This window comes from Danio rerio, chromosome 21 (assembly GCF_049306965.1).
Source record: "Danio rerio strain Tuebingen ecotype United States chromosome 21, GRCz12tu, whole genome shotgun sequence".
Classification (NCBI taxonomy): domain Eukaryota; kingdom Metazoa; phylum Chordata; class Actinopteri; order Cypriniformes; family Danionidae; genus Danio; species Danio rerio.
The window spans coordinates 12,460,335-12,488,105 of record NC_133196.1 but is presented as its reverse complement, the minus strand read 5'-3'; the positions used below and the strand labels follow the sequence as shown (position 1 = coordinate 12,488,105).

The window sequence follows — 27,771 nt, the reverse complement described above, 5'->3', positions numbered from 1 at the left end:
AAAAAAAATATATATATATATATATATATATATATATATATATATATATATATATATATATATATATATATATATATATATATATATATATATATATATATATATATATATATATATATATACACACACACACACACATACACAACTGTCTGTTTCTATTTGATTGGCTGATAGCACTCGTCCAGCCTCTTAACCCTTCACCCTTGTGTATTACTCCGCCCACACACAACAACAACAAGAACACTCTACAGTTTGACAAATATTGCTGCTGTTGGACAGCATAATGTACTTTCAAGACTTTTTTAGTCAAGCATGTAGTTGTTTAGATTGTAACCATGCAGTTTATTTTATTTATAAGGATAGTTCCTATTTTAATTGTTTATAATTTCGGAGATACAGCGCCATTCACAAGTTGGCGACAGAGACGCAAGCCCTTAGGGGAGGAAAAACCCCAAATCATAATAAAACTGGTAGGTGGCTTTCTAAATCAATCTCTGTATTTTGTTTGTTGTAGTGCTGTATTTATACTATAGTAATTGTAGTGTGTTGAGTGTAAGATGGGACTCACATACTTAGAATGTGTGTATTTTGTGTTGGCCACTGGTTGGCCATCTGTTTCAAATGTCTCTCTTGTTTTCATAACTGCACTACTAGTTCAGTACACAGAACGAAAGAAGAAATGCCCACATGTGTTTAGCGGTTTTCCTTATCGCAAACACAAAAGTGATTTGGTAGCAATTGTGCTGCTTTAGCTTTTTCAGGATTAATTATTGTGAAATCCCGATGGCAACAGAGAAATACTGGGAAATCTCTGTAGACTGATGACAATTCATGCCGTTCAGCCTTATAATCTTAAAATATGAGCCAAATCACTGTTTTATCATCACTTTAGACATTATGCCAGAGAATAATTCAAACACTAGCTCTAAAGTGACATTTGTAATGTAGCAATGATTTCTGCTGTTCTGATGTCAGCTGCAGATGTGAATGAGAGGCGGAACAAAGTTCCAAATAAAAAAGGGATTTGACACTCTCTGTGTTTGATTTTCTTTTTGATACACACATTTATGCCGTCGAACTGTTGCATAAACAATATTTTTTTTCATCAGGTTTTTGGTTATAAAATCTTAGTTTATATATAGTTATTTTATTTTTGTGTGTCCGTGGCTATGTTGTTCTTTTGTTGTATCTCGTTTTATAGTTTCAGTTATCCTTGCGCTGCAATTTAATCTATTTCTAACGCTTTTGAAAGTGCTTTCTACATAAATGAGTTGAGATGAGTTGAGTTGATTTCGTGCATGATTGCGGGGGGGAATTGAGGTCTGAAGCCCCTGGAGAAACTGGAGGTCTGTCTGTGTCCCTCTTGACTTGTCTGAGCTGTTAGATTGATGTGCACAGGAGAGCATGGAAATACAGACTGTGGCTCTGAAACGGCTCTCTAGAGGTGCTGGATGATCATTTAATAAGCGTACCACTACTTACTGGACTGGAAATATGTAGCTTTTTTATGTGTCTAACAGGGTTCTTCAATTTAGGCAAAACAAGTTAAATAAAAATACATATTTTACTGAAATAAAATGCAAAAATAAAACAGTAAATTATTTTTAGCTTTTTGTCAGAACAATATTTTTTGAAACCAAAAAACATAAACTACTAAAATTTATAAGGTTATTAAAAATAGAAAAAAGAAAAACAATATAAAATAAGAATCAAAACAGCATGTCCATACAAATTTTTGAAAATGCAATACCATTGCTGTAACTTTAGAGGAGTTAAGAAAACAGTATTTGTTTGAATAATCCTGATTGTCAAACACAAATAATCAAAACATTTTCTTTTCTGGACAGTTGCTATAAATACTTTTATTCGAAAATGTAATCAGACCTTTACGGAATAAAACAAATATTAACATTTTACCCAAACACATACCTAGTAAATTCAGAGAAACCTAAATGCATTTTATCTGATGTCTTTCTCTATGTGTGTGTGTGTGTGTGTGTGTGTGTGTGTGTGTGTGTGTGTGTGTAGTATGCGAATTAGTATGTAGGTACGTATGAATATGTAAATATGTAAATAAATACATGCATAAGCAAGTGAGTGAGTAGGTAAGTACGCACAGTAAGTACATACATGAGTGAATATGTAAGTGAGTGAGTATGTGAGTGAGTACATGAGCAAGTACATACACTACGTGACTGAGTACAGGAGTAAGTACATCCGTGAGTGAATACCAACGTGAGTACATAAGTACGTACATGAGTGAATGAGCATGTGAGTAAGTATATACATGAGTGAGTACGTAATTGAGTGAGTACATTATATGTGAGTGAGTACATAAGTACATACTTAGTTTTTAAGCAAGTCACTAAGTACGTGGGTGACTAAGTACAGAAGTGAATCTGCAAGTACATAAGTAAATGAGCATTTAAGTACATATGTGAGTGGGTATGTAAGCAAGTATTTGAGTGAGTACATAAGTACATACATATGTTAGTCACTTACATACAGTATGTATGTACTAAGTACAGAAGTGATTATAGAAGTACACGAGTGAATGAGCATGTAAGTGCATATGGGAGTAAGTGCGTAAGCAAATACATGAGTATGTATCTGAGTACATAAGTTAGTACATGAGTGACTACGTAAGTACATTTGTAAGTGAGTTCTTAAATATGTAAGTGAATGAGTATGTGAGTAAGTACTTACATGAGTAAGCTAGTGAGTACGTAAGTACATCAGTGATGAGCGAATGAGTACTTTTAAAGTATATACATTTTATAAGAAAATTTACTTGAAATTAACAAAAAAATTCTTACAGTTGGGCATTTTGACGTAGGTGGTTTGTGTCCATTCACTCCAGAAGCCATGATCTGGTTTACACCGCACCTGCACCATGTATTCTCTATCAGAGTGAAGGCTGAACACGTTATAGTTCTTTTGCCTTTCAGCATCATATTCCTACACAAACACAAAGCAAGCACAAGTTCGTCATTAATATGAAAGTACAGGTATTTAAGTGAGATTTTAACTCATTTTCTATTAGATAGTACATTTTACAAGTAGTATAGTAAGAGTATTTTTTTTTAGATATTTGTAAACAATAAAGCAAAATATGAATGAACAAATACCTCTGTAAAATTCAAAATAAAAAATAGGAATAAGACTGTGAAGTTTTGTAAGTGCCGATTAAAGGTGCAGTTGGTGATCTTCCACAATGCTAACAGCTTAGCATAAATCTCTGAATCACAGTCCCTCCCCTGCCGTCTAAAGCCACGCCTCCTTGAACACGAGCACAGCAAAAGAACCCTCTCTCATGTGTTAAAAGCGACTAATATATATATATATATATATATATATATATATATATATATATATATATATATATATATATATATATATATATATATATATATATATATATATATAGGGAGAGACTAGACGGAATAGCGGTATTTAATTGTGTTTTGTTGTTAAACTAATTAAAATCTACATTATTGATGCTGTAAAACACCGGTGTCAAACTCAGTTCCAAAAGGGCCGCAGCTCTGCACAGATTAGTTCCAACCCTAATTAAACACACCTTATCAAACTAATTGAGTCCTTCAGGCTTGTTTGAAACCTACAGGTAAGTGTGTTGGAGCAGGGTTGGAACTAAACTGTGCATTTACATTTACATTTACATTTAGCAGACGCTTTTATCCAAATGAGAATTTATACAAATGAGGACAAGGAAGCAATTTACACAACTAAGAGCAACAATGAATAAGTGCTATAGGCAAGTTTCAGGTCTGTAAAGTCTAAGAAGGGAAGTATTAGTAGTATTAGTATTTATTTATTTTTTTGGTACAGTTAGTGTGATATTCAGAGAGGCAATTGCAGATTAGGAAGTGAAGTGGAGACTAAATAGTTGAGTTTTTAGTCGTTTCTTGAAAGTAGCGAGTGACTTTGCTGTTCTGATGCAGCTAGGGAGTTCATTCCACCAACTGGGCAGATTGAGCGTGAGCGTTCGCGAAAGTGATTTCTTCCCTCTTTGGGATGGAACCACGAGGCGACGTTCATTCACAGAACGCAAGTTTCTGGAGGGCACATAGATCTGCAGAAGTGAGTGCAGATAAGAAGGTGCTAGGCCAGAAGTCACTTTGTAGGCAAACATCAGAGCTTTGGATTTGATGCGAGCAGCAACTGGCAGCCAGTGCAAACGGACTAGCAGCGGAGTGACATGTGCTCGTTTAGGTTCATTGAAGACCACTCGTGCTGCTGCATTCTGGAGCAGTTGAAGAGGCTTGATAGAGTTAGCTGGAAGCCCAGCTAGTAGAGAGTTGCAGTAATCCAGTTTGGAGAGAACAAGAGCTTGAACAAGGAGTTGAGCTGCATGTTCAGATAAGAAGGGTCGGATCTTTCTGATGTTATAGAGTGCGAATCTGCACGATCGAGCAGTTCTAGAAATGTGGTCAGAGAAGAGGCTTCGGCCCTCCAGGAATTGAGTTTGACAACTCTGCTGTAAAAGGTCCCTTATGAAACTGAAAATAGTCTTATCAATCTTTCATCGGAAGATTTTAGTAGCTGAACAACACTTCTGTGAAGATATAACCCATTTGTAACAACATCTAACGTTACATCAGCTTTGCGTGAAGCTAAAACAGAACATTACCTGCCTAAGAGAAATCCTTCAGACATTGTGTCATCCTTTCTCCAGCATGCAAAGGTAACTATAATATTGGTTCAGGTTTTTAAAAAGGTTTGATTCAGCAGGTTTTTACCGATCGCACGAGCGTGTGCTCTCTTTCGTGAACGCGCGGCGGTCGGCGAAGCTGCGTACAAACGTCTGCACAGTTGTTCTTATCTGCATGATTGGGCTACTTATCGGAATTCTGAGAAATGTCGGCCCGACTCAAATTAATTGGATGAACATTTTACGTTTTATGCCTTTATATATATAATAAATATAATAATAATAATATTTATAATAATATTATAAATATAATAATACATATAAATACATTTGGATCCTTTACTTTAATCATTACTATTAGACTGTGAAGAGACTTTCAACCAGCACAACAAAAAATGCTTCTGAAGACAATCACCTACTCCACCTTTAAGCATTAAAAATTAGCATCATAATTAAAATCTACAGACACAAATTGATAAAGTGTGATCTCTCTTTTAAGTTTCTTTATGCATATCCTTAACCTCAAAATTGACAGGTACATAAAAAAATGTTTTTGCTAGCCGAGTTTTAGCTTAAAGTTGTGTTATGAGTTGAGTTGAGTCATAAGTTTCAGCAATGCCTTCATCATTAGTCATGTCGTCAAGCGTGCACTCAGCCAATAGTATTGCTGTCAGGTTATATTCTGTCACTAGGCAATCATTAGCGTTCATGCCTTAGTTTCACTGAAGCACAGCCTTTGGGTAAAGAAATCTGGTTCGATCTAGTCTGTGTTGTTCTGAATAGCTGGCCTCCCTCAGGTTTCTGAACACTAATGAAGACATAAACTCAGACTGGACGGTCAATGATTAAACCGATTTGTGCAACGGCTGATTTAATGCCGGCTGTTGCTCTAAGTGCTTCTTTCCTCTAAGATCTCGGATAACGTCACAAACAAACTGATGGTTAACTGTTTTCTAGTCTGTTCTGAGTTCATGTTGAACTAAATGTTAAAATGTGTCATATTAAGAAAACAAGCAACAACAAAAAGATCTGGTAATTTTCCCGGTGACTGCTGTTTAATGTTTCTTTAAACTTTCGAGTTGCATTATGGGCTGTGAGCTCTGTTATCGCCAAAAATGTAATTCTGCAGTTCGATGTGTGTGTATATACAGTATGTGTGTGTTTATCTATTTTTGAATTAACTATTTTATGGTGACGCAGTGGTGCAGTGTAGTGCTGTCGCCACACAGCAAGAAGGTCGCTGGTTCGAGCCTCGGCTGGGTCAGTTGGTGTTTCTGTGTGGAGTTTGCATGTTCTCCCTGCGTTAGCGTGGGTTTCCTCCGGGTGCTCCGGTTTCCCCCACAGTCCAAAGACATGCGGTACAGGTGAATTGGGTAGGCTAAAATTGTCCGGAGTGTATGATAGTGAATGAGTGTGTGTGTGAATGTTTCCCAGAAATGGGTTGCGGCTGGAAGGGCATCCACTGCATAAAAACGTGCTGGATGAGTTGGCGGTTCATTCTGCTGTGACGACCCCGGATTAAAAAAGACAGACTAAGCCGAAAATAAAATAAATGAATGAATATATTTTATTCATTTTTAATAGATTATTTTTTAATTAATACTTTATAAATTAATCTTTTGAATTTGTTTCTATTAAATGTTCTTTTTTTATTTATTTATTTTAATTGATAAATTATTTGTTTATTTTTTAATTATTTATTTATTTATAAATATACTTTTTAAAAGTTTATGTATTTACTTTTATTTGTTTATTTATGAATTTATTTATTTGTTTTTAAATTAATATTTTTTTATTTGTAAATGTTTCTATATTTTTTTATTTATTATTATTTTTTAATTAATTAATTAATTGTATTTTTTAATTTGTTTATTTTTGAATTTATTTATTTATGAATTTGACTTATGACATTTATATATATATATATATATATATATATATATATATATATATATATATATATATATATATATATATATATATATATATATATATATATATATATAATCAATATTTATTTAAAATTAAAATACTGGCATTTAAATAATTTTTGTGTATAATAACAAAAAGGTGAGACATTTTCTGACTTGTTTATATTCATTTTATACAACGCAAAACTGTTTTATCCCCAAAAGTTTAGAAATCAATATTTAGTTTGATTAAACACATTAACTGTGGTCATTTAGGAACAAGTATGGATTTTTTTAATTGGGTAGATTAATATATTAATTCAGTATACATTCATTCATTTTCTTGTGGGCTTAGTCCCTTTTTTATTTACAAGGTCCCTTGTAAAGTGTCCTTGAGCTCTGGAAAGGCGCTATATAAATAAAAATTATTATTATTATTATTATTATTTTAATCCGGGGGCGCCACAGCAGAATGAACCGCCAACTTATCCAGCAAGTTTTTACGCAGCGGATGCCCTTCCAGCCGCAAACCATCTCTGGGAAACATCCACACACACATTCACACACACACACACTCATACACTATGGACAATTTAGCCTACCCAATTCACCTGTACCGCATGTCTTTGGTCTGTGGGGGAAACCGGAGCACCCGGAGGAAACCCACTCGAACGCAGGGAGAACATGCAAAGCTCGAACCAGCGACCTTCTTGCTGTAAGGCGACAGCACTACCTACTGCGCCAATGCTTCGCCCAGAGTATATATTACAATCGTAAAAAAAAAAGCAAAAATGACAAATCTTTACATTTTTCTTAAATATGCTTTTAAATATGCATTTTTCTTAAACATGTTCAGTTACTTCATCAAAAGTGACTTAATATTGTAATATATTGCTTTTAAAAAAGTAACAAGTATAAAAAAATGTATTCAACACAGTGTTGATCTAGCATAGAAGTGTTACTATTACAGCTAACTTTCAAGTTGTGCCCTCTAGGGGGGGCTAATATAAATGATGTAGTGCGAACAGGGTAAAACCCTAAAAAGTTCAAGGGATAGTTCACTAAAATTGTAAAATTCCTTCATCTACTCATTCTCCTTTTGTTCCAAATATGACTGTCTCTTTTTTTCTGTTGAGCACAAAAGAAGATATTTTGAAGAATGTTGGAAATATGTAGCCATTAACTTCTAAACCATTAACTTTTCCTACTATGGATGACATTCTTCACAATATCTTCTTTCGCGTTCAACAGAACAAAGAAGCTCTGCTTGGAAGCACTTGAGCATGAATAAATTGTAAGTAAATTTTAATCGTATTTATTTTGAACCCACCACCCATTCTTTATCCTCTTCTTGTTTAACCCGTAGCTGGTAATGCAGTGTGATCCATCCAGATCGGGTGTCTGCGGTCCGTGGTTTGTCCCAGGAAACTTTGACGAATGGATCCCGGTCCTCGTGAATCACAACCGCTTTGACGTTTTCCGGAGTATTCGGTTGAACTGTGGGTATAAAAAAAAGAAGATCAAGGTTAAGGTTAAGTAGAAATTCACACCATACTGGCTTATTACTTGCCTATTATTAAGACATTAACTGTTTATAATCACTTATAAATTACAATCTTATTTTAAATCCCTAATCCTACAGGTCGCTCTTTACAATGAGCTTTCATTAGATAATGTAGTTACTAACATGAACTAATTATAAACAATACTTGTAGAGCATTTATTAATCAGTTTAACATTAATGCGTTATTAACACCCAAATTCATACTTGTTAACCTTAGTAAATGCACCAGGAGTTAACATGAACTAACAATTAACAACTTTATTTTATTAAATAAAGTTAACGAACATGGACAAATGTGGTAATAAATGTATTACTTATTGCTTGTTAATGTAAGTAAATGCATTGATTAACAATAACTAATACAACCTGATTGTAAAGTGTTACCATCCTACCCTAAACCCAACTACTACCTTAATAACTAATAAAAAGCAACTAATTAGTTGTTTATAGAGGTAAAAATATGAATTAATGGTTTGTTAATAGTGGAAATTGCACATTTAAAATAAAATGTGACCAAAAAAAGATATCATAGTAAGTCTAGTCATAGTAAGAAAAAAATATAGTACAACAGCAAAACCTATTTACTCCTTTTATACAAGTACTCTGATTTGAATATGGTGTATAGTATAAATCTGAGAAAGCTGAGTTCATAAAGGAGGCTTCATATTGACAACATAACAATTATAAACAATAATATCTATGGTGGTAGTACAAACAAACAAAAATCTAGATTTTAAGTATATATATATATATATATATATATATATATATATATATATTAATATATAGATATTTTAAAGGCTGTTTTCTCATAAATAGTCAGAAATCTGTACATTATCTTCACGTAAATACAATAAACTTCACAGTTCTTTTAATATCTGACTTTTTTTCATTTAAAAAGTTTAGAAAACATTTTACTCCATGTCGAAAAAAAGAGTTTGTAAACCTGACTTCATCCAATGTTGAGATTTTTGTGCTAGAAATGTATGCAGAATTAGCACATGTTTAAAGGACTGCAGTAATGCCTCCTTTGGGAATTTTTTTTCATTAATTTGATTTAAATTTTTTTTAATTAAAGTGTTTTTGCACCTTTCCTAGTTTAGACTTATTATGCATCTATACATATTACCATCTTAAGTTAACAGTTGATGTCTGATAAAAAACACCATTCTTGCTTGTCTAAATTTTAATTAATTATCCTATTAATATAAAAACAATATACACAAACACACACACACACACACACACACACACAATAGTTTTAATAACTCATTTTTTAATAACTGGTTTATTTTATCTTTGCCATGATGACAGTAAATAATATTTTACCAAAACTATGGTTTGTTGTGTAGACTATTGAAAAATATATAGCTTGAAGGGGCTAATAATTATGACCTTAAAATTGTGTTTAAAAAAAAATATCTGAAAATATCCGAAAAAATATCCGAAATAAGTGTGTCTAGTCAATATGTCTAGCCGAAATTATAAGACATGCTGTGTAAATTTCCTTGCTCTGTTAAACATAATTTGAGAAATATTTTAAAAAGAAAAGTAACTTTTAAAGGGTGGCTTATAATTCTGACTTCAACTGTATACATAGCAACATATATATATATATATATATATATATATATATATATATATATATATATATATATATATATATATATATATATTTACACTTAGAATGAATAATATGAAAAATACTGTTGCATATATATATATATATATATATATATATATATATATATATATATATATGCTACAGTATTTTTCATATTATTCATTCTAAGTGCTTTCTGATATGCTTCACCAAACAGTGAATTCTGTAATAAACTGAATGAAACTGGCATAATTCCAGTCTATTAACTCTCAGGTCTCATTTGCTTACACTCTGTACATCGCAAACCAGTTTTTCAGTTTGACAGCCCGTAGTAACCCAGCGCTTCGATTATATTTAAGTCATTAAAACATCCCATTTTGTGGTCCATAAAGCGCCATGCAGGTTTGTAATGACATAAGGGCGGATAAACAATGGCTTGTTGCTCTTTTTTTGGGATGAACCATTGATGTAGCGTTCTGTACATTCAGCAATGACGCAGAAAACTAGTTTCTTCCAGTCTGGGCTAAAACGCTAGTTAACACCTAATAAGGTCAAACGAAGTAACCTTTGCACACAGACTTAAAAACTTGCTGAAGAATGAAGAACAAACAGAAAAGCGTGCTTCACGTGGAGCTTTGCCCCTTCAGCATAAATAATAAAAATAAAAAGAAACATTAGTTAAAGTTTAGTCCGTTATAGTCAGACATATGAGTTAATGATAAGACATATCTGGACAGATCTCTCAGATCAAACCAGCGTCACATGACAAATAGAGCAAGATAAAACTAAAATGGCTACTAAAAATAAACAACGACTTATTTTTTTAATCATTTGCCATAATAATTCTCAGAAATGCTAATAATTTACTAACAGAATAACATGCTTTTGCAATGTACAGACAGCGATAACATTTCTCCTATTCACGCAACCAGTCTAATATTTACTAATTAACCTAATTACAAACAAATGACTTATTATGTAAAAAGAACACGAGGTGAAAAGTTAATGACGGAAACAAAAGAGCATCTATAAAAACAGAAAGCTTTACCAATATAGACGACATCCACCTCCACGGGTTCTGAAATGTTCCTGCCCAAAGCATTGGTGGCCACTACTGTGATGTTGTAGTTCACCCACAGCGATGTGGCATTTTTGTCGAAGAAACAGGAGTTCTCGCCTGCGGTTTTGTAATCGGGACACTCTTTGACCGTCTCGGTGCTGAAAAGAAGAGATGTCGACAGTCAAATACATACTTGGAAACTGAATTAGACACCAAAATAAAAGAATATGCACTGTAAAAAAGCAATAAGTCATGTCAACAACTGTGTTTAAGTTTATGTGCATAACTTATTACATATAAGTGGTTTGAACAAGTAGAGTGTTGTCTGAACTTAATTTTATTGAGCTGAATTAACAATTGTTTTTAGATATTTGGGATTAAGTAATTAGTTTGTTTAATCAACTTAAATTTGTATAAACAATTGAGTTAATTTAATCGATTTGTGTTGAGTCAACATGAAGGAATTGTGTGGAATCCTGCATTATTTACAGAGAAGTTTAATGAAACGTCAGTTAAAATAACTTTAATTTCTTTCCCTTCGGCTTAGTCCTTTATTTATCAAGAGTCGCAACAGTGGAATAAACCGCCAATTATTCTAACATATGTTTACGCAGGGGATGCCCTTCCTGCTGCAACCTAGTACTGGGAAACACGTATACACTAATTCACACTCATACACTATGAACAATTTAGCCTACCCAATTCACTTATAGAGCATGTCTTTGGACTGTGGGGGAAACCGAAGCACCTGGAGGAAACCCAAAATGCAAACACCATGCAGAAATGCCAACTGGTCCAGCACGGACTCAAATCAGCGACTTTCTTAACACACCTCCTTTTTTAGCCTATGGGCGCACATACTGTATAAGTGCAAATGCATTTGCTATTTAAACAGCTTGGTGCAAAACGTCAAAACAACACTTGCGTTGAGCTGAAACTAGCAAACAACATTTGTGTTGCGCCTTGCACCAGGTGTATGATAGGGCCCTGTAAGTGAAAAAAACTGTAAGCGAGAAAACAGTTAAACAGACCATCTGCAGCGTGAGAATAAAGAACAAGCCTCCTCCAATCAGCCTCTTTACTTTCTCTTTCTCTTTACTTTTAGTCTTCACTCCTTTTCTTTCGTGAATAAGGAAACGGTGTTGTATGCACTCCACTGAAGACATCCATTAGCCTCCATATTTAATTTTGTTTTTGAAGAGCAAAGATTTGTTTCAAAACTATTTCTAAATTCAGTTCTAATTTCCAGCAAACGAATAAGTGTAATGACGAAGTGTGGTCAAAAACGTTATCCAAACACACGTCCTATTCTTATTCTTATATGGTGATGCAGACGTCTCCAAAACCCGACAGGTGGATAAATCTAAACTTGTTTTTATTAAAAATGCACATAATAAATAATACTGCAGATAATAATAACATTATACAAATGCAAACTGGCATGAATAAACTGAAAAAGCCCCATGAGATGAGGCACGGAGATAGTAGTTTTTATATTTATGGAGAAAATAATAATTTTTGTAACATTTTAATACTTAATTTATTTTCATTTGTAAAGATATTTGTGTGTTACTGTAAATCCTGTGTATATTAAGCAATGGAAAAGCATTTGAACCCACATAGCCGCATAACTGTCGCGCTCTGCGCTGGATTTTCAGTTGGTCAATAGTACAGTCTATTTCAGTTATAGCAATGCGCCAGCAATGCTCCTTAACACGCCTTTAATTTAGACCAGCACGCCCATGACTCCACAAAGTGGCACAAATGGATTTGCTACTTAACCAACATTGCGCAAAACGTGAAAATTAGAGTTGTGCTGGTCTTAAAATATTATAAAAACGCATCAAACACATCTTGCGCCTTATTGCGCCAGATGTATGATAGAGCCCTTTATGTATCAAAACTTATTTTATGAACGCCATATAGTCCAAAACTAATTTCTTTCTTGATTTTTTATTTCTTAAGGATGTCCAATTGTCTGACAAAATTGAATGTTAAAAAACAGCCTTATACAGCAAAATAAATTTGCATAATAAAACAATACAATTGCTCTGCTTCTCTTAAGTCATTTACACAGAAGTGAATTTAATTACAGTATTTATGGTAAGTCATTTTTAAGTAACTGTAAATAAATCACCTAAAAATGAACAGTAATCCTTTACCTTTTCAGTGGATAAACATTTTATTACAGCGACTAGTTACTTTGTAATTCATTGTCCTCAACACTAATCACCACAACAAGCTTATCTTGTACTGTAATACATTGCTTGACTTGAACATCAGAGTTCAGCAAGTTACTTTCATGTAAACATTAAAAAAACTCACTTCAACGGACTTCATGTCATCGATATTCAGCAAGAACTGTACACAAACTGATCGAATGTACAGTAATACCACATAATCCTGCATAATGTTGTCATAACACTTCATGGCACTAACAAGGGTAAGGTCTGGTGAAAAACCTGTGTGTATCTGACAGGGTGTGTGGGCTAAATGCAAGTCATGTGTGTCTTTCTGCTCATTTTTGCTTGGAAACCAAGAAAAAAAGGGCAGGAGGGAAACTAATTTGCTGCTCATTACTCCTGCAGGTTGAAATGCACTGCTCATTATTAAAGGAAAGGGCAAGACACAGCAAGACCTGTGATAGCTCATTGGAAACTAAAGAAAAGAGTTCAAAGAAAGGCATAAGAAAAATATGTCTACTCCGGACTTTCTTTTGAAACTCTTTTTTTTCCATGTATTTTAGCATAGGCTCACAGATTAATAAACACCCTTTCAAAGTATACTCCATTTGCTAGCATGTGCAGCCATGGGTGCTGAACAGTAAAAATGTCTACAAAACAGATGCCATGATCTTGTCAACTCAGAATGGACTGGAGTTTGATCATTTCAAATTGTAAATAAACAAGCACAAAAGTCAATAAAACTGCAGCATTTGAGACATTATTATTATTATTATTATTATTATTATTATTATTATTATTATTATATGTTGTTATTATTACTTTATAGTATTATTATTATTATTTGTTATTATATTATTATTATTATTATTACATGTTAATATATTATTATTATTATTATATATTGTTATTATTATTTTAATATTATATTATATTATATTATATTATATTATATTATATTATATTATATTATATTATATTATATTATATTATTCTGTGTTTTTTTAAATAATTTTTATTATGTATTTTTTTCTTTGCATTCATACTTGTATATATCTTTTAATGCTGCATATTTCATGTCCGTAAAGTGTCTTGAGATGCTTTCTTTAATGCGCTATATATAAATAAAGTTTATTATTATTATTATTATTTTATTATTATTATTATTTTTTTTATTAATATTATTTTCTGCAACCGGTCCTTAGGGCTTTATAATTTGTTTGTCACGTTCGTGAAAGTGCCAGACTGAATCTACAGATTTTTTAGTTTTATTATTTGTAATTATGCAGATTGATTTTGCTGCTTCAGCCACAATATTCTAAGGGTGAACTTGCAGTACACTAGGAACAGTTGCCTTGAACTGTGCTGAAGCGTGATTGTCCCCCTCTCCCCTGACAGCCTGCATTCACACTGCAATTTTGCCTTTCGCACCTGAGCATGCTTACGTCATCGATGATGCGACTGTTCAGTTTAACAGAAGAGAATCACTCTCGCTCAGCACAGTGGACATTGCTTTAGTTATATCGTTTTAGTGGTTTGGGATGCAGTGACACGCAGTCAAATATTTTGACGAATAGATCCACAACTTTTGATGCTCATAAATGATCGTAAAAGTCATTGTGCTTTAAGTATTAGGAGGTTTGCTGAAGGCGCAGCTGACGTGCAGTGAGGAATTTGTATCTTTAATAAACTAAAACATTTTGCATTCTTCGAAAATTAAAATTGATTAATAAATCCAAATGAAATCGTCCCTTAAACGTTACGTTGTGCCTTCAGTTTTGGGCTCAGGTGCACTTTGCATTCACACTACAAGCGTACCGGGTACCAAGCCAAAGCCCAACCAAACCACGCTTTGGCACACCTCTTCCAACCAGGCCAGGGCTGATTCGGAGCACTCACACTTGTCAAACGAACCAGGAAATTTGACTGGGCACGGTTTGAATAGCATAATGTGAGTGCAACCTTAACCATGCCCATCTTACCGTTAGTTTTCTATATGGAATGATGCACAAAAGGAAAGCCCCGTCCTCTGCTAAATATTCCATTTAATCAACATATTGAAATAAGTCTCAGCAACTTCCAGTTCATGCAAACTTTAAGTAACAACTTCAGTATACAGGTATGCATCTTTTGCGATTTCTATAAGCAAAAAAACAAAACAAAAACAAAAAGAGGTCTCAGGTCTACAAAGGGTAAAAGTAGAATAGAAACTTACTTCTCCAGGCGGTAGTAGAGGGCATATGTAGTGGGCAGACCTCCATCATCTCCAGGCTCCCACCAGCAGGTGAAGGTCTCCTTCTCTGGGGAGCGACAGCTGGTCAGTCTGGGTTTGCCTGGAGGACTGACACCTGCACATACATTAAGCAGGTTTACAGCACATTAGTGGAATTCACTATCACGTTCACATTCACATTTGGCAAAATGGGGTTGAAATGCATGCCAGACTGTAAATAGTCACATTCAGTTTGAAGAAAAAAATACTTTGATTTTTATTGCATAATTAAGGTGCAAATCCGTGCAAATATGTAAGTTATATTACATTAATTGAACATATATTGGGGAAAATATGCATACATGTATATTATTTTACATACGCTACCTGACAAAAAACTTGTAAGTTTTAAGAACAACAAATAATAACTTCGAGTTGATTATTGGGTATCAGAAGTGGCTTATATGTAAGGAAAAAGCCTCTAGATTACGCTTATTTATCCTATCCTGGTGAAGAATTCGCCCTCTCCTATGATTTGTAATGTAATGGGCAGCACAAATGTTACCTCAGGCTTTTGATGTTGCCATCCACCATGCAGATCTCTCACATGCCCCCATACTGAATGTAACTCCAAACCATGACTTTCCCTTCACCGAATTTGACTAATTTCTCTGAGAATATTGTGTCTATGCAGTTTCCAGTAGGTCTTCTGCAGTGTTTGTGATTATTAGGATGCAGTTCAGCAGATGATTCATTAGCAAATTCTGCCTTCTGCCACTTTTCCAAGTGATCAACTAGTCAAGTTATTATTTGTTGCTCTTACAACTGGGATTGACAACAAGACTTTTGTCAGGTAGTATACATGCATATTATCGATAATTATATATAAATATATAGATTTTTTATCAATATTTTATATTGACCTGTAGACATTTCATACAATTAAAATATATTTTGAAGAAATATTTGTAGTTTATAAAATAGAACATACATGTAAATGAACATTTGACTTAAAATGCATATCTATTAAAGGAAATCCAGAAAACCACATCACATTTTAAAGTGGTAACTCTTTTTTTTTTTTCCAGAACTATACATTTGCTTGAAATGAAATTATAGTATATAATTAAGAAGTTTTGTTATCTGTGACAACTGAAATGAAATGACAATTATATAAAAAGTGATTTTGATTAAAACAAAAACAGACATCTGCCCCTGGCCTCAGATAATCGTTTCATTTACATGTACCCCAATGACAGAAACAGTATTTGTTTTTTTTAGTTTTAAGCTAAAACTCAATATTGTTACATTTAGATTAGCACTTTAGCATCTAAAGTAAATGTACGGCGCTTCAAAAATGAAAAGTTAAATAAGCATTAGTAAAACTGCCATCCTAATTTTCAATATTTTCAATTTGAATATCTTTAAAATGCAAATATGGTAATTTCTGAACTCTAACAACTTCTCTTTCAGCAAAAATGATTATCAGCCTTGAGAACTTTTGTGTTCTTTAATCCTTTCATGAATAGAAAGCTCAAATTACATATTTTTTTATCTATCATCTAATATCAACATCAATTAAATGCATCCTTGCTGAACATCATCGTATTTATTTTTATTTTACTGACCCCAAACAATATGTCCACAATATGTCCACAAGAAGATTATATCGGCTGTCCTCATCATTACTCTAGGTTCATCAGCAATATTCATAACACTCATATTAATAGCGCTCACCTGCTGCTTGCGATATTAAATCTGCAATTAAGGTCAAAATCAGCACAGCGGCGGAAATCCTCATCATCACCTAATGACTTCCAAACTCCTCAGATCTGTCAGAGATGAGAGAAAAACCACTCATTAATTCTGAATGACTCCTTTGGCATAACGAGCTCCGTAATCCTTTATTAAATTTCAGACATACTTTAATATCCATAACAAACATCAAATGGAGTCCTGTGCTGAGTGATTGGCTGTTAAAGAGAGCAGAAGCATGCAGCTGTAAGCGATTCATGAAGCTTGTTTGTTTAGTATAAACAGAGGACATACAGAAATTGTGCTGTATATAATGTAGATGCTGACGTGGGAGTATTTGAACAAAAACAAAGTCATTTACTTGGAAAATGTTCATTGTTGTCTCGTTTGTAAACCCGCAGCAGTCAGATTAAAAAATAAATTTGCAAAAAATAGACCAACAAAATAATGTTTAATACATCCTGATGCAAACTTAATTTTGCTATAGCAGCACCTTTGTTCTGTTTTTAATGAATTTGATTAAAATACATAGCTTAAAATTTAAATGAAATTAGAGCAAAAAAGGTCACTTTTTTAACTATGCATGTATTATTGTAAAATATCTATATAAATTGTATATATACAGTGTTGAGGAAGGTCACTTTAGAAAGTAATGCATTACAATATTGAGTTACTCCCCAAACAAGCAACTAGTTGTGTTACTTAGTTATTTTTTTTTTTTGGTAAGTAATGCGTTACACTACATTTGAGTTACTTTTGAGTTACTTTTTCTGATGTAGCTGAGGCTTGATCTATTTCAGAGCTTGTAGGACTTTTTTTTTTTAAATAGAAGAGTTCTGCAATTAACAACACACTCTATAACCTGTATTTATCTTTATGATATCTTTATGAAAAAAATATTAATGTAACATTGTTATTTTCAGAGAACTTCCTGACCCCAGAGCTATACATGCTGTATTTACAGATTAATGAAAGTTTAAAGCAATGCCTTCACTACTTTTGTACTTTTTGCCTTATTAAAAGGCAAAATCACAGTCAATTCTTATAATCCTCTTTTCCTTTTCTTCTATTTGTTCAAAATGAGAAAATCGTAACTGCAGAAATGTAAGTCTCTGCCATCTTCATTTCTGTCTGTTGCTGCATTCTCTTATTGCGTGCAGGATTTAATGTGACTACGAATGTTTTTTAAAAGCAATTAGACTAAAAAGTAACTTGCATAACATTTTTATCAAGTATCTCAAATATTGTTACTTAAATATTAAAAGTAATGCGTTACTTCACTCATTACTTTGAAAAGTACTATTATTACGCTACTCAAGTTACCCCCAACTCTGTGTGTATACATTTAAATATTTAGATATATACTTTTTTCAAATAGTTAATTTAAATATCTTTCTCTGAATTCAATAATTTTTTTATCTTGCAAATGTGATCTTTGACTTTTTTCTCTCTCAGTTTCAAGTGTATAACAAACAATTATGACTTTCATTCTCTGAATTGAGATAAGGTTTTAAAGAGTTTTGTTCATTTTTTTCTTATGAAGACAATGTAAGTCTTATGGAAGACAATCAGATTTTTAAAGATATTAACAAATGTTTTGCAGGTTTTATTAATTTTAAGTTAAGTTAAGGTAACTTAACCTTAAGTTAAGGTAACTCAAACCATTTGAGGAAACAGATTGGAACAAACCATTTAAGTTCAAAAACGAATGTAAACGAAGCAATTTGAGCACAGTAACCCCCCCCCAAAAAAAAAAAAAAAGAAGAGAACTCAAACTAACTTGAGTACTGTAAAATCCAATGAGTTAAGGCAACTCAAACCATTTGAGGAAACCGATTGCAACAAACCATTTGAATTAAAAACGAATCTATATATAAGTACTGTGAACTTACTCCATTTAAGTTGAATAAGGTATTTAATTAACTGATTACCTTCAACACTGAGTTCAAAACTCTTTTTAAATGAGTAAAATTAACTTTCAGTTTATTTTGAGTGAACTACACTCATTTCATTTGATCAAGCTGACTGTTGGGTTTTACATTGTTGTAACTCACAATTTTGACTTGTCTCAGAATTCGTAGAAAACTTAATTTTTTCGCAATTGCGAGTTTATATCACACAACTGCGACTTTATTTCTTAGAATTGCAAGATATAAAGTTCAAATTCTGATTTTAAAACATCTTAAAAATCTTTTCAAATTTACATCTCTCAATTAAACATCAAAAAAATCTGAACTGAAGTTTTGTATCAAAAAAATTGTGAGAGAAAATTTGTCACGATTCTCAGATAAAAATGTGCATTAACCTTTTTTTTAGTATTTAGGGCAGGGAAATGGCTTCCATAGCCTTTAAATTGTTTGTTTTTGAGATCAGATTTCATTGTTTTTTCTAGAAATACTCCTCCAGGAAGACAAACACCTTTATCTGTGCATCAAACTGCTTTGTTTTATACTTGTACCCATCACAGTTTCACAATAATCACTTACTGGACATCATGTCGTTATTTTACGAGTTTTTCAATAATTTGTTCTTTCATTACTTCTTATCAGCAGACGATATGAATCATGATCCGTTTCATTTCAGCTCGTATAGTTGCTGTAAATCTATTTTCATGAGGTTTTGCAACCCACTGCCAACAAATTAAAAATATAGTGGTCATCAAGCTGCCATTTTCTACAGTTTTACATGGAGAAGCTGCATTTAAAAGAGTGGGAATTTTCCTGCTAGTTTTATTGGTCGCTTCTGGTTGTTTACTACATGACAGACTTTGAGGCAAAGGTTTTTCAGTATCAAGCTTGCTGCCAATGGAAGAAAGACTTTTCATGTCAAACGTCCAAAAGGAATTGCTGAACTCATAAAACTGGCAGACAGATTCATTACTCAATTCAAAGGTTTAAAGGTCTAAGGAAACATTTTTCAACTTGAACTATCGACACTACAAACTCAGCAAAACACATGTCTGAATTATGATATGTTACAGGCAAGACATCAAATCTTTAAATATGGGGTGAATTATATTATATTATATTATATTATATTATATTATATTATATTATATTATATTATATTATATTATATTATATTATATTATATTATTTTATTATTATATTATATTATATTATATTATATTATATTATATTATATTATATTATATTATATTGTAGTATATTATATTATAGTATATTATATTGTACTGTTTTACAATATATTATATTATATTATACTGTTTTATATTATATTATATTATATTATACTGTTTTATATTACATTATATTATATTATATTATATTATATTATATTATATTATTATATTATATTATATTATATTATATTATATTATATTATATTATATTATATTATATTATATTATATTATATTGTTTTACATTATTGTTTTACATTATTGTTTTACATTATTGTTTTATATTATATTATATTATAAAAATATTATATTATATTATATTATACTGTATTATACTGTATTTAATAATTCTGATTTCAACTGTAAATATGTACTGGGGTTTATACTTTTTTTACTGCTCTGTTGCATTTCAGTCACAAGATTTTCAAAGAAAATGAAAAAAGCTTAATCAATGGATCGATTACACTAGTCGATTAATTAACTATTAAAATATTCGATAGCTGTAGTTACAGTAGCACCAATAACTTACAGAGGCAAAGAAACACCAGAGAGTAATATAGGGAGTGAATTGAAGTGTCTAAACACACAGCAAATACTAACCAGAACATAAAAAATGGATGAGTATTTATAACTACACTATAAAAAGTCTTTTGTTGGCTCAACTCATAACACCTAGTTCCTTTTTTACATGGAAATGTTTTGAGTTTTACTTGCTTACTTAGAAAAGTTCAGCTAACTAAAGTGGAAGTTTTCAAAACGCCATCCAGTAAGTAAATCTAAATAAAGAAATATTTTCAAAACTGCATCCGATGTGTTCAGCAAAATGAAAGATCGGTTCTGAGAAGTTAAATTTCACAATAAATTTCATAATACGAAATTTATGACATGATTTTGTAAACCCATGATTATGATATTCAAACAACCACATGGGAAGGTTTTACAACTGTCTCTGTTGGATTTATCTGTTGTGAAATATTAAACAAGACCAAATAACAACTTAGAAACATCGCTCAGTGTTATTTTACATTCAGTTATTTCATTTCAGTGCCAGAATACAATTAGTGTCACAATCACCAGTGATCTAATCCTTGTAGATCACTGGTAAACACACAGTTCACTAAAGAACTACAAATCCATCTGTATATAGCCTAGATTCAGTCATGCACTGCACACACACACCAGTTCCTAATCCTGCCTGATTGCAAACACTCACAGCTGAAGCTGCTCATGGACTGATTACAAGACCATTTTTGGTTTATTTTAACAGCACGCACACATACACATTGTTGCTGAGTCTTGTTGAACAGTTTTGTGAACATTACTACGCATTTTCCTTGCCTTGTCTTGCCGCGTTTTTGACCCTCCCCTTGTTTATTTTGTTTACGTTGCCTGCTGCCTACCTGTACTGACTATCACCTGTATTTGACTACGACTTTAAATTTGCCGACATACATCTATTTGCTCCTGATTGCAACCGTTGCTTGCCTGACCTTTATAATAAACCCTGTGTTTGGATCCTCACTTCCTTGTCAGCGTCACTTCACATTACAATTAGTCTCGCCCGGAAACCATAAAGAATGGTTTATTTTACTTGTGTCCACTGTTCTCCGTTGTACTTATTTCTGCTTATAATATTTTATCCAGATACACCCCAACAAAATGATCCCAAACAATCTAAAAGGATGAATTCTATCCGTATAGAGCTATTCATGTCATCTTGTGAAATGGTAATCTCAGATACAGTCCCTATAGAAAGTCATCATGCCCCTATGAAATAAACACTTCATTTTTCATACATCTTAAAATAAAATCACACTCCAAATAACTTGCTCAGCCTTTGAAATGTTTAGTAGCCTTCTCCTACCGATTGCCTTTCTAAATCTTTATCCCGGTCTTTTGAAAAATGTGATTAAAGGTATAGATTTTTACAGGGTATGATGATTTTCTATAGACACTGTATATAGGCCTATTGCGTAAAAAATAAATATCACAATGTCAGTTTTTCCAATAACATGGAGCCCTAAATGATGATATTATTTTAGAATATCGCACACTCCTAGCTTGAATGAACTAAGTCTAGATCAGATGTAGCATGTAAACACAGGCTACTTCCACAGTTTTAATATCTATTTTCTGCTCCATCCTAAAAGCTCTTTCCCCAAACCTCAGTTTGTTTCAGCTTTAAGTGCTGCCGGTGTAAGCACTGAAATAATATGCAAATACATTTGGCTTCCGACTCTTCCGCAGAATCAGCTTAATCTCCAGACTACCATTAATCTGATGACCAAAATAAGCTCCAGGCACATGGAAAGCATGATATCAGGGCTACAGATTGAGACAGACGTAAACATGACAGAGAAAATGAGGGAGAGATGGAACTTTTATTTCCCCTTCTGAACCGGGTGGCATCACAGATTAAAAAAAGGAGGGGGGAAAAGCTTGTCCAGCTGGCATTTTCTCTATATCTGATTACGTAAGGGATTATATCATCAACAGACCCGGTCAAACTGTGTTTGGCTTTATTTAGGGCTTCACTCGGACTCAATGTAAAGTGGAATAGTGACTGACAGATACTGGCAGCCCACCAGCACCTCAATGAGTTCATCAAGCATGACGATTGAAGGAGCCCACTGGACTGGTGCTTTTCATTGTGCATAAATCAATGCAATTACAGCTATGGAATGCTGAAAAAGTATCCGGTAAATGGTGGATTTGAGATGAATCTAGTTGACTAATTTGTGAATAAGTAGCTATGTTTCCATCCACCGTTTTTTATGCACATTTTGAAATATTATTTACATTCAGTCATTTAGCAGACGCTTTTGTAACAAGCGACTTACAATTGAGGAGGCACTCAGCGATTAAACAATAAGAGGCAATACAATAATAATTCCTTACATTTATATAGTGCTTTTCGGGACACTCAAAGCGCTTTACATATTTTTCCCAGAAATCTTCTCATCCACCTGGATGACATGACGACAGCCATATTGCACCACACTGCACACCAGCTGATTGGTGGAGAGAAGACAGAGTGATAAAGCCAATTATGATATAGGGATGGTTAGGAGACCTGTGGGCAAATTTGGCCAGGATGCCAGTGTTTAATCCTACTCTGTTTTGAAGGACATCTTGGGATTTTTATTGTTTCATTGAGCAGTACAGAGTACCCATCAATATACTGGGGTGTTAGGACCCATACAGGCCCCAGCTGGCCTCATTAACACCACTTCCGACAGCAACCTAGCTTTCCTATGTGGTCTTCCATCCAGGTACTAACCGGGCATAGCCCTGCTTAGATTCAGTAAGCAACCATTTGAGAGTTGCAGAGAGCTATCTGCCGGCCAATTGACCTTATTCTCCAAATATGAGCGGGCGCAACCATTTGAATCGTTTTGGCTCGAGACATCCGGTCCCATTCACTTCCATTCATTTTTAGATAATACAACAACACACAAGTAATTTAACCGTTTTCTGCTGTTTATTATTCCTATTCATTTCATCCATAGACACCTGAATTGTAAGTTCTAAAACAATCGTAAAAACAAGCGCATTTCCGAATCGAAGAATAAGGTCAATACAAACAAAAGGTGCTGGTTATACATAAGAACTGTTTGTGCTCGGAGCATTCAATGCTAGACTGTTTTTTAGACACAGAAGAGTGTTTCTACAGATGGTTTGTCTGTGTGAATGACACTTTAGAAATGCTCCGTTTCGGTTTTGTTTTGTTTTTAGAGAGATAAGAGTGCTACTACAGTTGGTTTGTCAAGCCCACTCACCTGTGATGCACTGTTTTTTTTTTTTTAATTAGATGTTGAGTGATTGTAAGATTCAAATGTTCAAAAACTGGTGCAAGTGTCAGTTTAATGTCAGAGAGATGAAAGAGTGTGTTTTCTACAGGTGGTTTGTCAAGCCCACTCACCTATGCGAGGCACAATCGGAATTGCACATATCACATTAAAAATGCTTAATGGAAATGCCACAGAGTTTTATGCACAACTGAGTAGGATACTTTTTTGAAAAAATAAATTCCAGCAATCGCATCAAGAAAAGACATGTGATTTTGTTTTAACAAAGCATGTCATGATGGGACGGAATTAGTAGACAATAAAGAAGAAGAGTAGTCTTCAACCACAAGGCCACTGGATCAATAGGTACCAGGCAGCAAGAGGTTATTCATTATTTCCTTTTTATTTACTATCCTGGCCTTTATTTTGAAAAATGACCGTATGCTCTCGGTTATATCCCGATCACTTGAGCGATCACTTTCACCAAATTGAGTAAGAAACAGACGTCTTTGGATAGTTTCTTTGCTAAGAGGAAAAGGCCCAGTGAAAGACCTAGGAACTGCCAAGGAATAGATCCGCAACCCATTTGTGAACAAATCAGGTGATTCCACCATGTCTGTGCAAGACTATCATCTGCTGGAGATCGCAAATGATGGTGGTCTTTTAGGGGTTGTTCGCATATCGCTTTTCTAGAGTTTGCGCAAGTTTGTTATTTTCAATGGAGGTGCACCCACGGTAAAATAATCAAGTGTTAACTGGTCGACGGTGATAAATAGGTTCTGGACCACTGGCCCAGAGGACCAAACACAATGTAAAACATCTGAAATGTTGTTTTGAACATTCTAAAATCCTTCAACCAAAGTCTGTCATCCAACTGGTCCTTTGTTGCACCAACACATGTCATTTGAGTTAACTTGATTGTTTTATGTTCATTCCACCTAAATTTATAAAAATGATTAAGCACCCCCCACCCAAAAAAAAAAAAAAAACAATTCTGAATTGTGTTGTTTCAACTCATTTTAAATAAATTGTTTATGCAAGTAGCAAAAGTAGTTTTTTGAGTGTACTCACTTATTAATATTCATATTCTGATCTAACAGTGTTTCTCTGAGGCCTGTCCTATCACCCACTGTCCCAGTCCTGTTAGTCAGCCCTCAACAGCAGTGCTCTACTTTCAGTCTGTTCCCCTCATATCTAGATATCTAGGACTCTCCATTGTCATCATGAATAGGTTAAACTCTCTGTGAAAGCTGGCGGTTCATCTAGGGTTAGTCTTTGATTTGACTTGGCAGGGATTTGAAAAACAGCACATTTAATGGTGTTGAGGAAGTTGAAAAGAAAAATCATCACTCCCCTGCTTGTCAGCGTCCTGAGAAGTGTCTGGCTAAGAGTTGTCTTAAGATGCTAATTTGGAGTAGTCAATTGGCTTATGGTGTATGTCTTTGGATGGTGGGAGGGAACCAGGGAACCCAGGGGAAACCCACGCGAACACGGGGCCGAACCAGTGGTGTTCTTGCTGTGAGGCAACAGTGCTAACCACTGGGCCACCGTGCTGCCTTATCAGAAAAGGGCAGGAGTAGGGGTGGAAGGGGGGAATCTTCAAGATGAAGATGACTGGAGCAGAAAACTCTGATTATATATAGTTTGTCAGTATTCATCGAATTGGTGCAAAATATGGAGCTGATGCGATGCCAGCTGTGTTTAATCATAAGCATGTGATCCTCTCGAAATTAATTTATAAATAAACCGCACATCAAGAGGTACCAAAGTTGCTACTTTTGACATCCCTAATCAAGAGTTTAAACTGACAATACTTTAAAAAATATGCAGATGTTTGTTTGTTTTTTTGTTTGTTGCAGAGCGACAAGCTGTAAGAGCTCTTGTCACCGTATAGTTATGAAACACTACACCACATTTTCTGAGATTTTTGGTGTTTTTACATCACAGGAGACATAGAAGCATCTGTAATATTTAACTGTTGGAAAAAACTGGTTAGTTTGGAGCCTCGTTTGCAGTATTTTTGTCTTAAAATCAGCCCTGTGAATGTCACAGAATGTGCTGTGGCAAACAATGACCAGTAATAGATGATGACAAATCAGTTTATCATAATTATTCATGGAACTATGAGTCCTAACATTAGACGTTTCTCTCAATTATTCATGACAGCACGTCAGGAAAGCAACCCTGACACAGCATGTGCTGCCACTTCAATCTGTGAGACTGCAAGCAGTATTGAAGAGATCCATTTGTAGATCAATAGAGTGTTTGTTTTTGTTTTATAAGAATTCCTACATTGCTAACACTCTCAACAGACCCAGAGACTTGGCCATAAACGCAATGAATGCATGTTTTCGCAGTTCCTTGATGTGACCAATAGCACTGCTAATTCAAACAGCACAACATAAGCTATTAAATATGAAGCAGCATGTGTGTTTTCAATGTGGCTTACAATAATAGGGAGCAATGCCACATTAATTGACAATCAAAGCTATAGTAATGTTAAAGGTGGATCAATGACTCTGTAATTTTTAAAACACAATGTTAGGCCAAGTTTAATCTACATGTAGTAATAACACACACACACACACACACACACACACACACACACACACACACACACACACACACACACACACACACACACACACACACATCACTGCACAGGCATGCCTGACATATTTATATCCTGCCATTATCTATACAGAAACACGATAATTGCTGATCTTTTTCAATCACAGTTTCAAGATGTTTCAAGCCAAGCACTTAGCATAAAAATCGCTTCAAGCAAGACCTTTTAATAAACCTGAAGCTATCTTGCATTGATTTATCGACTTATAGTGGATCCTTGCTCTTGGGCAAACAAATGCTGAACTCTGAACTGTTGCAGAAATGCATAAACAATCAGTGAACTTAACTGACTCCTAAATTAGACCCAGTTTAAGTCTGAAATATTTGAGCTTGTCCACTTTTGGCCACTGAGTCAAAAACAGATTCAATCTGGTTGCTTTTGTAGTGCAGATTCTCAAGTCCTTGAATCTGCTTGTATGTTCAAGCTACTTACAGTGGGGTAAATATATAAGTATTGAACACATCCTGTTTTTTTCAAGGGAATAATATTTCTGAAGCAGCTGTTGACATGGAATTGAACCAAATTTTGGTAAAAACCCAAACAATTCCAACATAAAACAAAATGAAAAAATCTGAAAGATGAGTTAACAATCGAATGACACAAGGTGAAAGTACTTACTCAAATGTACTTAACACTTATATAAAAGTTTTTTTTTGTGATGGCAGCTTAAAGACGCCTCTCAAATGGAGAATGAAGTCACATGAAGTGCTCAGGTGTAAATTTCTCAAGCAGAGTGTAAAAATCTTGATAATTTTGTGGGTCAAATCTGATTTTAATTTGATTTAATTTTATATTGGATTCAAGTCAGGTGACTGACTGGGCCATTCTACAGCTTTGCTGCATCCCAGTTCGCATAATTCTACTACGCCCTAAAAGTATGTACTTTTTTTGTGAAGCAAAAGTTTATGTTTTTGAGTGTGCAACAGAAGAGTATGCAAGCTTTGGGACATACTACTTCCTCTTTAACAGATCGTTGTGTTGCTTAGTTATGTCCCCTGTCAATCATCCACACATCATCCACATTTCTGTCGTATTTAATTTCCTACCTCATTACAAAAGCAGCAGCAGGTTAATCTCCCATTCACGAGTCTTTCATGCAGAGAAATCTCCTCAGGTCTTTGGATAATTATGCATTCAGACATCCAAACGAGTCTTTATATAAGTTCAGTATTGTTGTTGCAGATGAAATATAACACAGATAATGCGGTTTAAATATTGTTGGGCTAGATATTGACTAACAGTCATTCTAACATC

The 27,771-nt window shown here is 33.8% G+C and overlaps 1 protein-coding gene across 4 annotated transcripts in view; it reads right to left on the bottom strand.

Moving 5' to 3' along the window:
* The window catches only part of prlra (prolactin receptor a), a 60,171-nt gene that overhangs the window by 13,905 nt on the left and 18,495 nt on the right, over positions 1-27,771 (bottom strand). For 3 of the 4 annotated variants that reach the window (XM_073934422.1, XM_068215832.1, XM_021468801.2), the window contains 6 exons: positions 17,129-17,177; positions 16,942-17,036; positions 15,208-15,340; positions 10,798-10,967; positions 7,913-8,079; positions 2,817-2,958 (listed from right to left, as the gene is read on the bottom strand). In XM_073934422.1, coding sequence (XP_073790523.1) covers positions 2,817-2,958; positions 7,913-8,079; positions 10,798-10,967; positions 15,208-15,340; positions 16,942-17,008 — 679 coding nt within the window. In that variant the 5' untranslated portion in view covers positions 17,009-17,036; positions 17,129-17,177. The remainder of the gene's footprint in view (positions 1-2,816; positions 2,959-7,912; positions 8,080-10,797; positions 10,968-15,207; positions 15,341-16,941; positions 17,037-17,128; positions 17,178-27,771) is intronic. The other variant, NM_001431060.1, reaches the window with a different exon arrangement.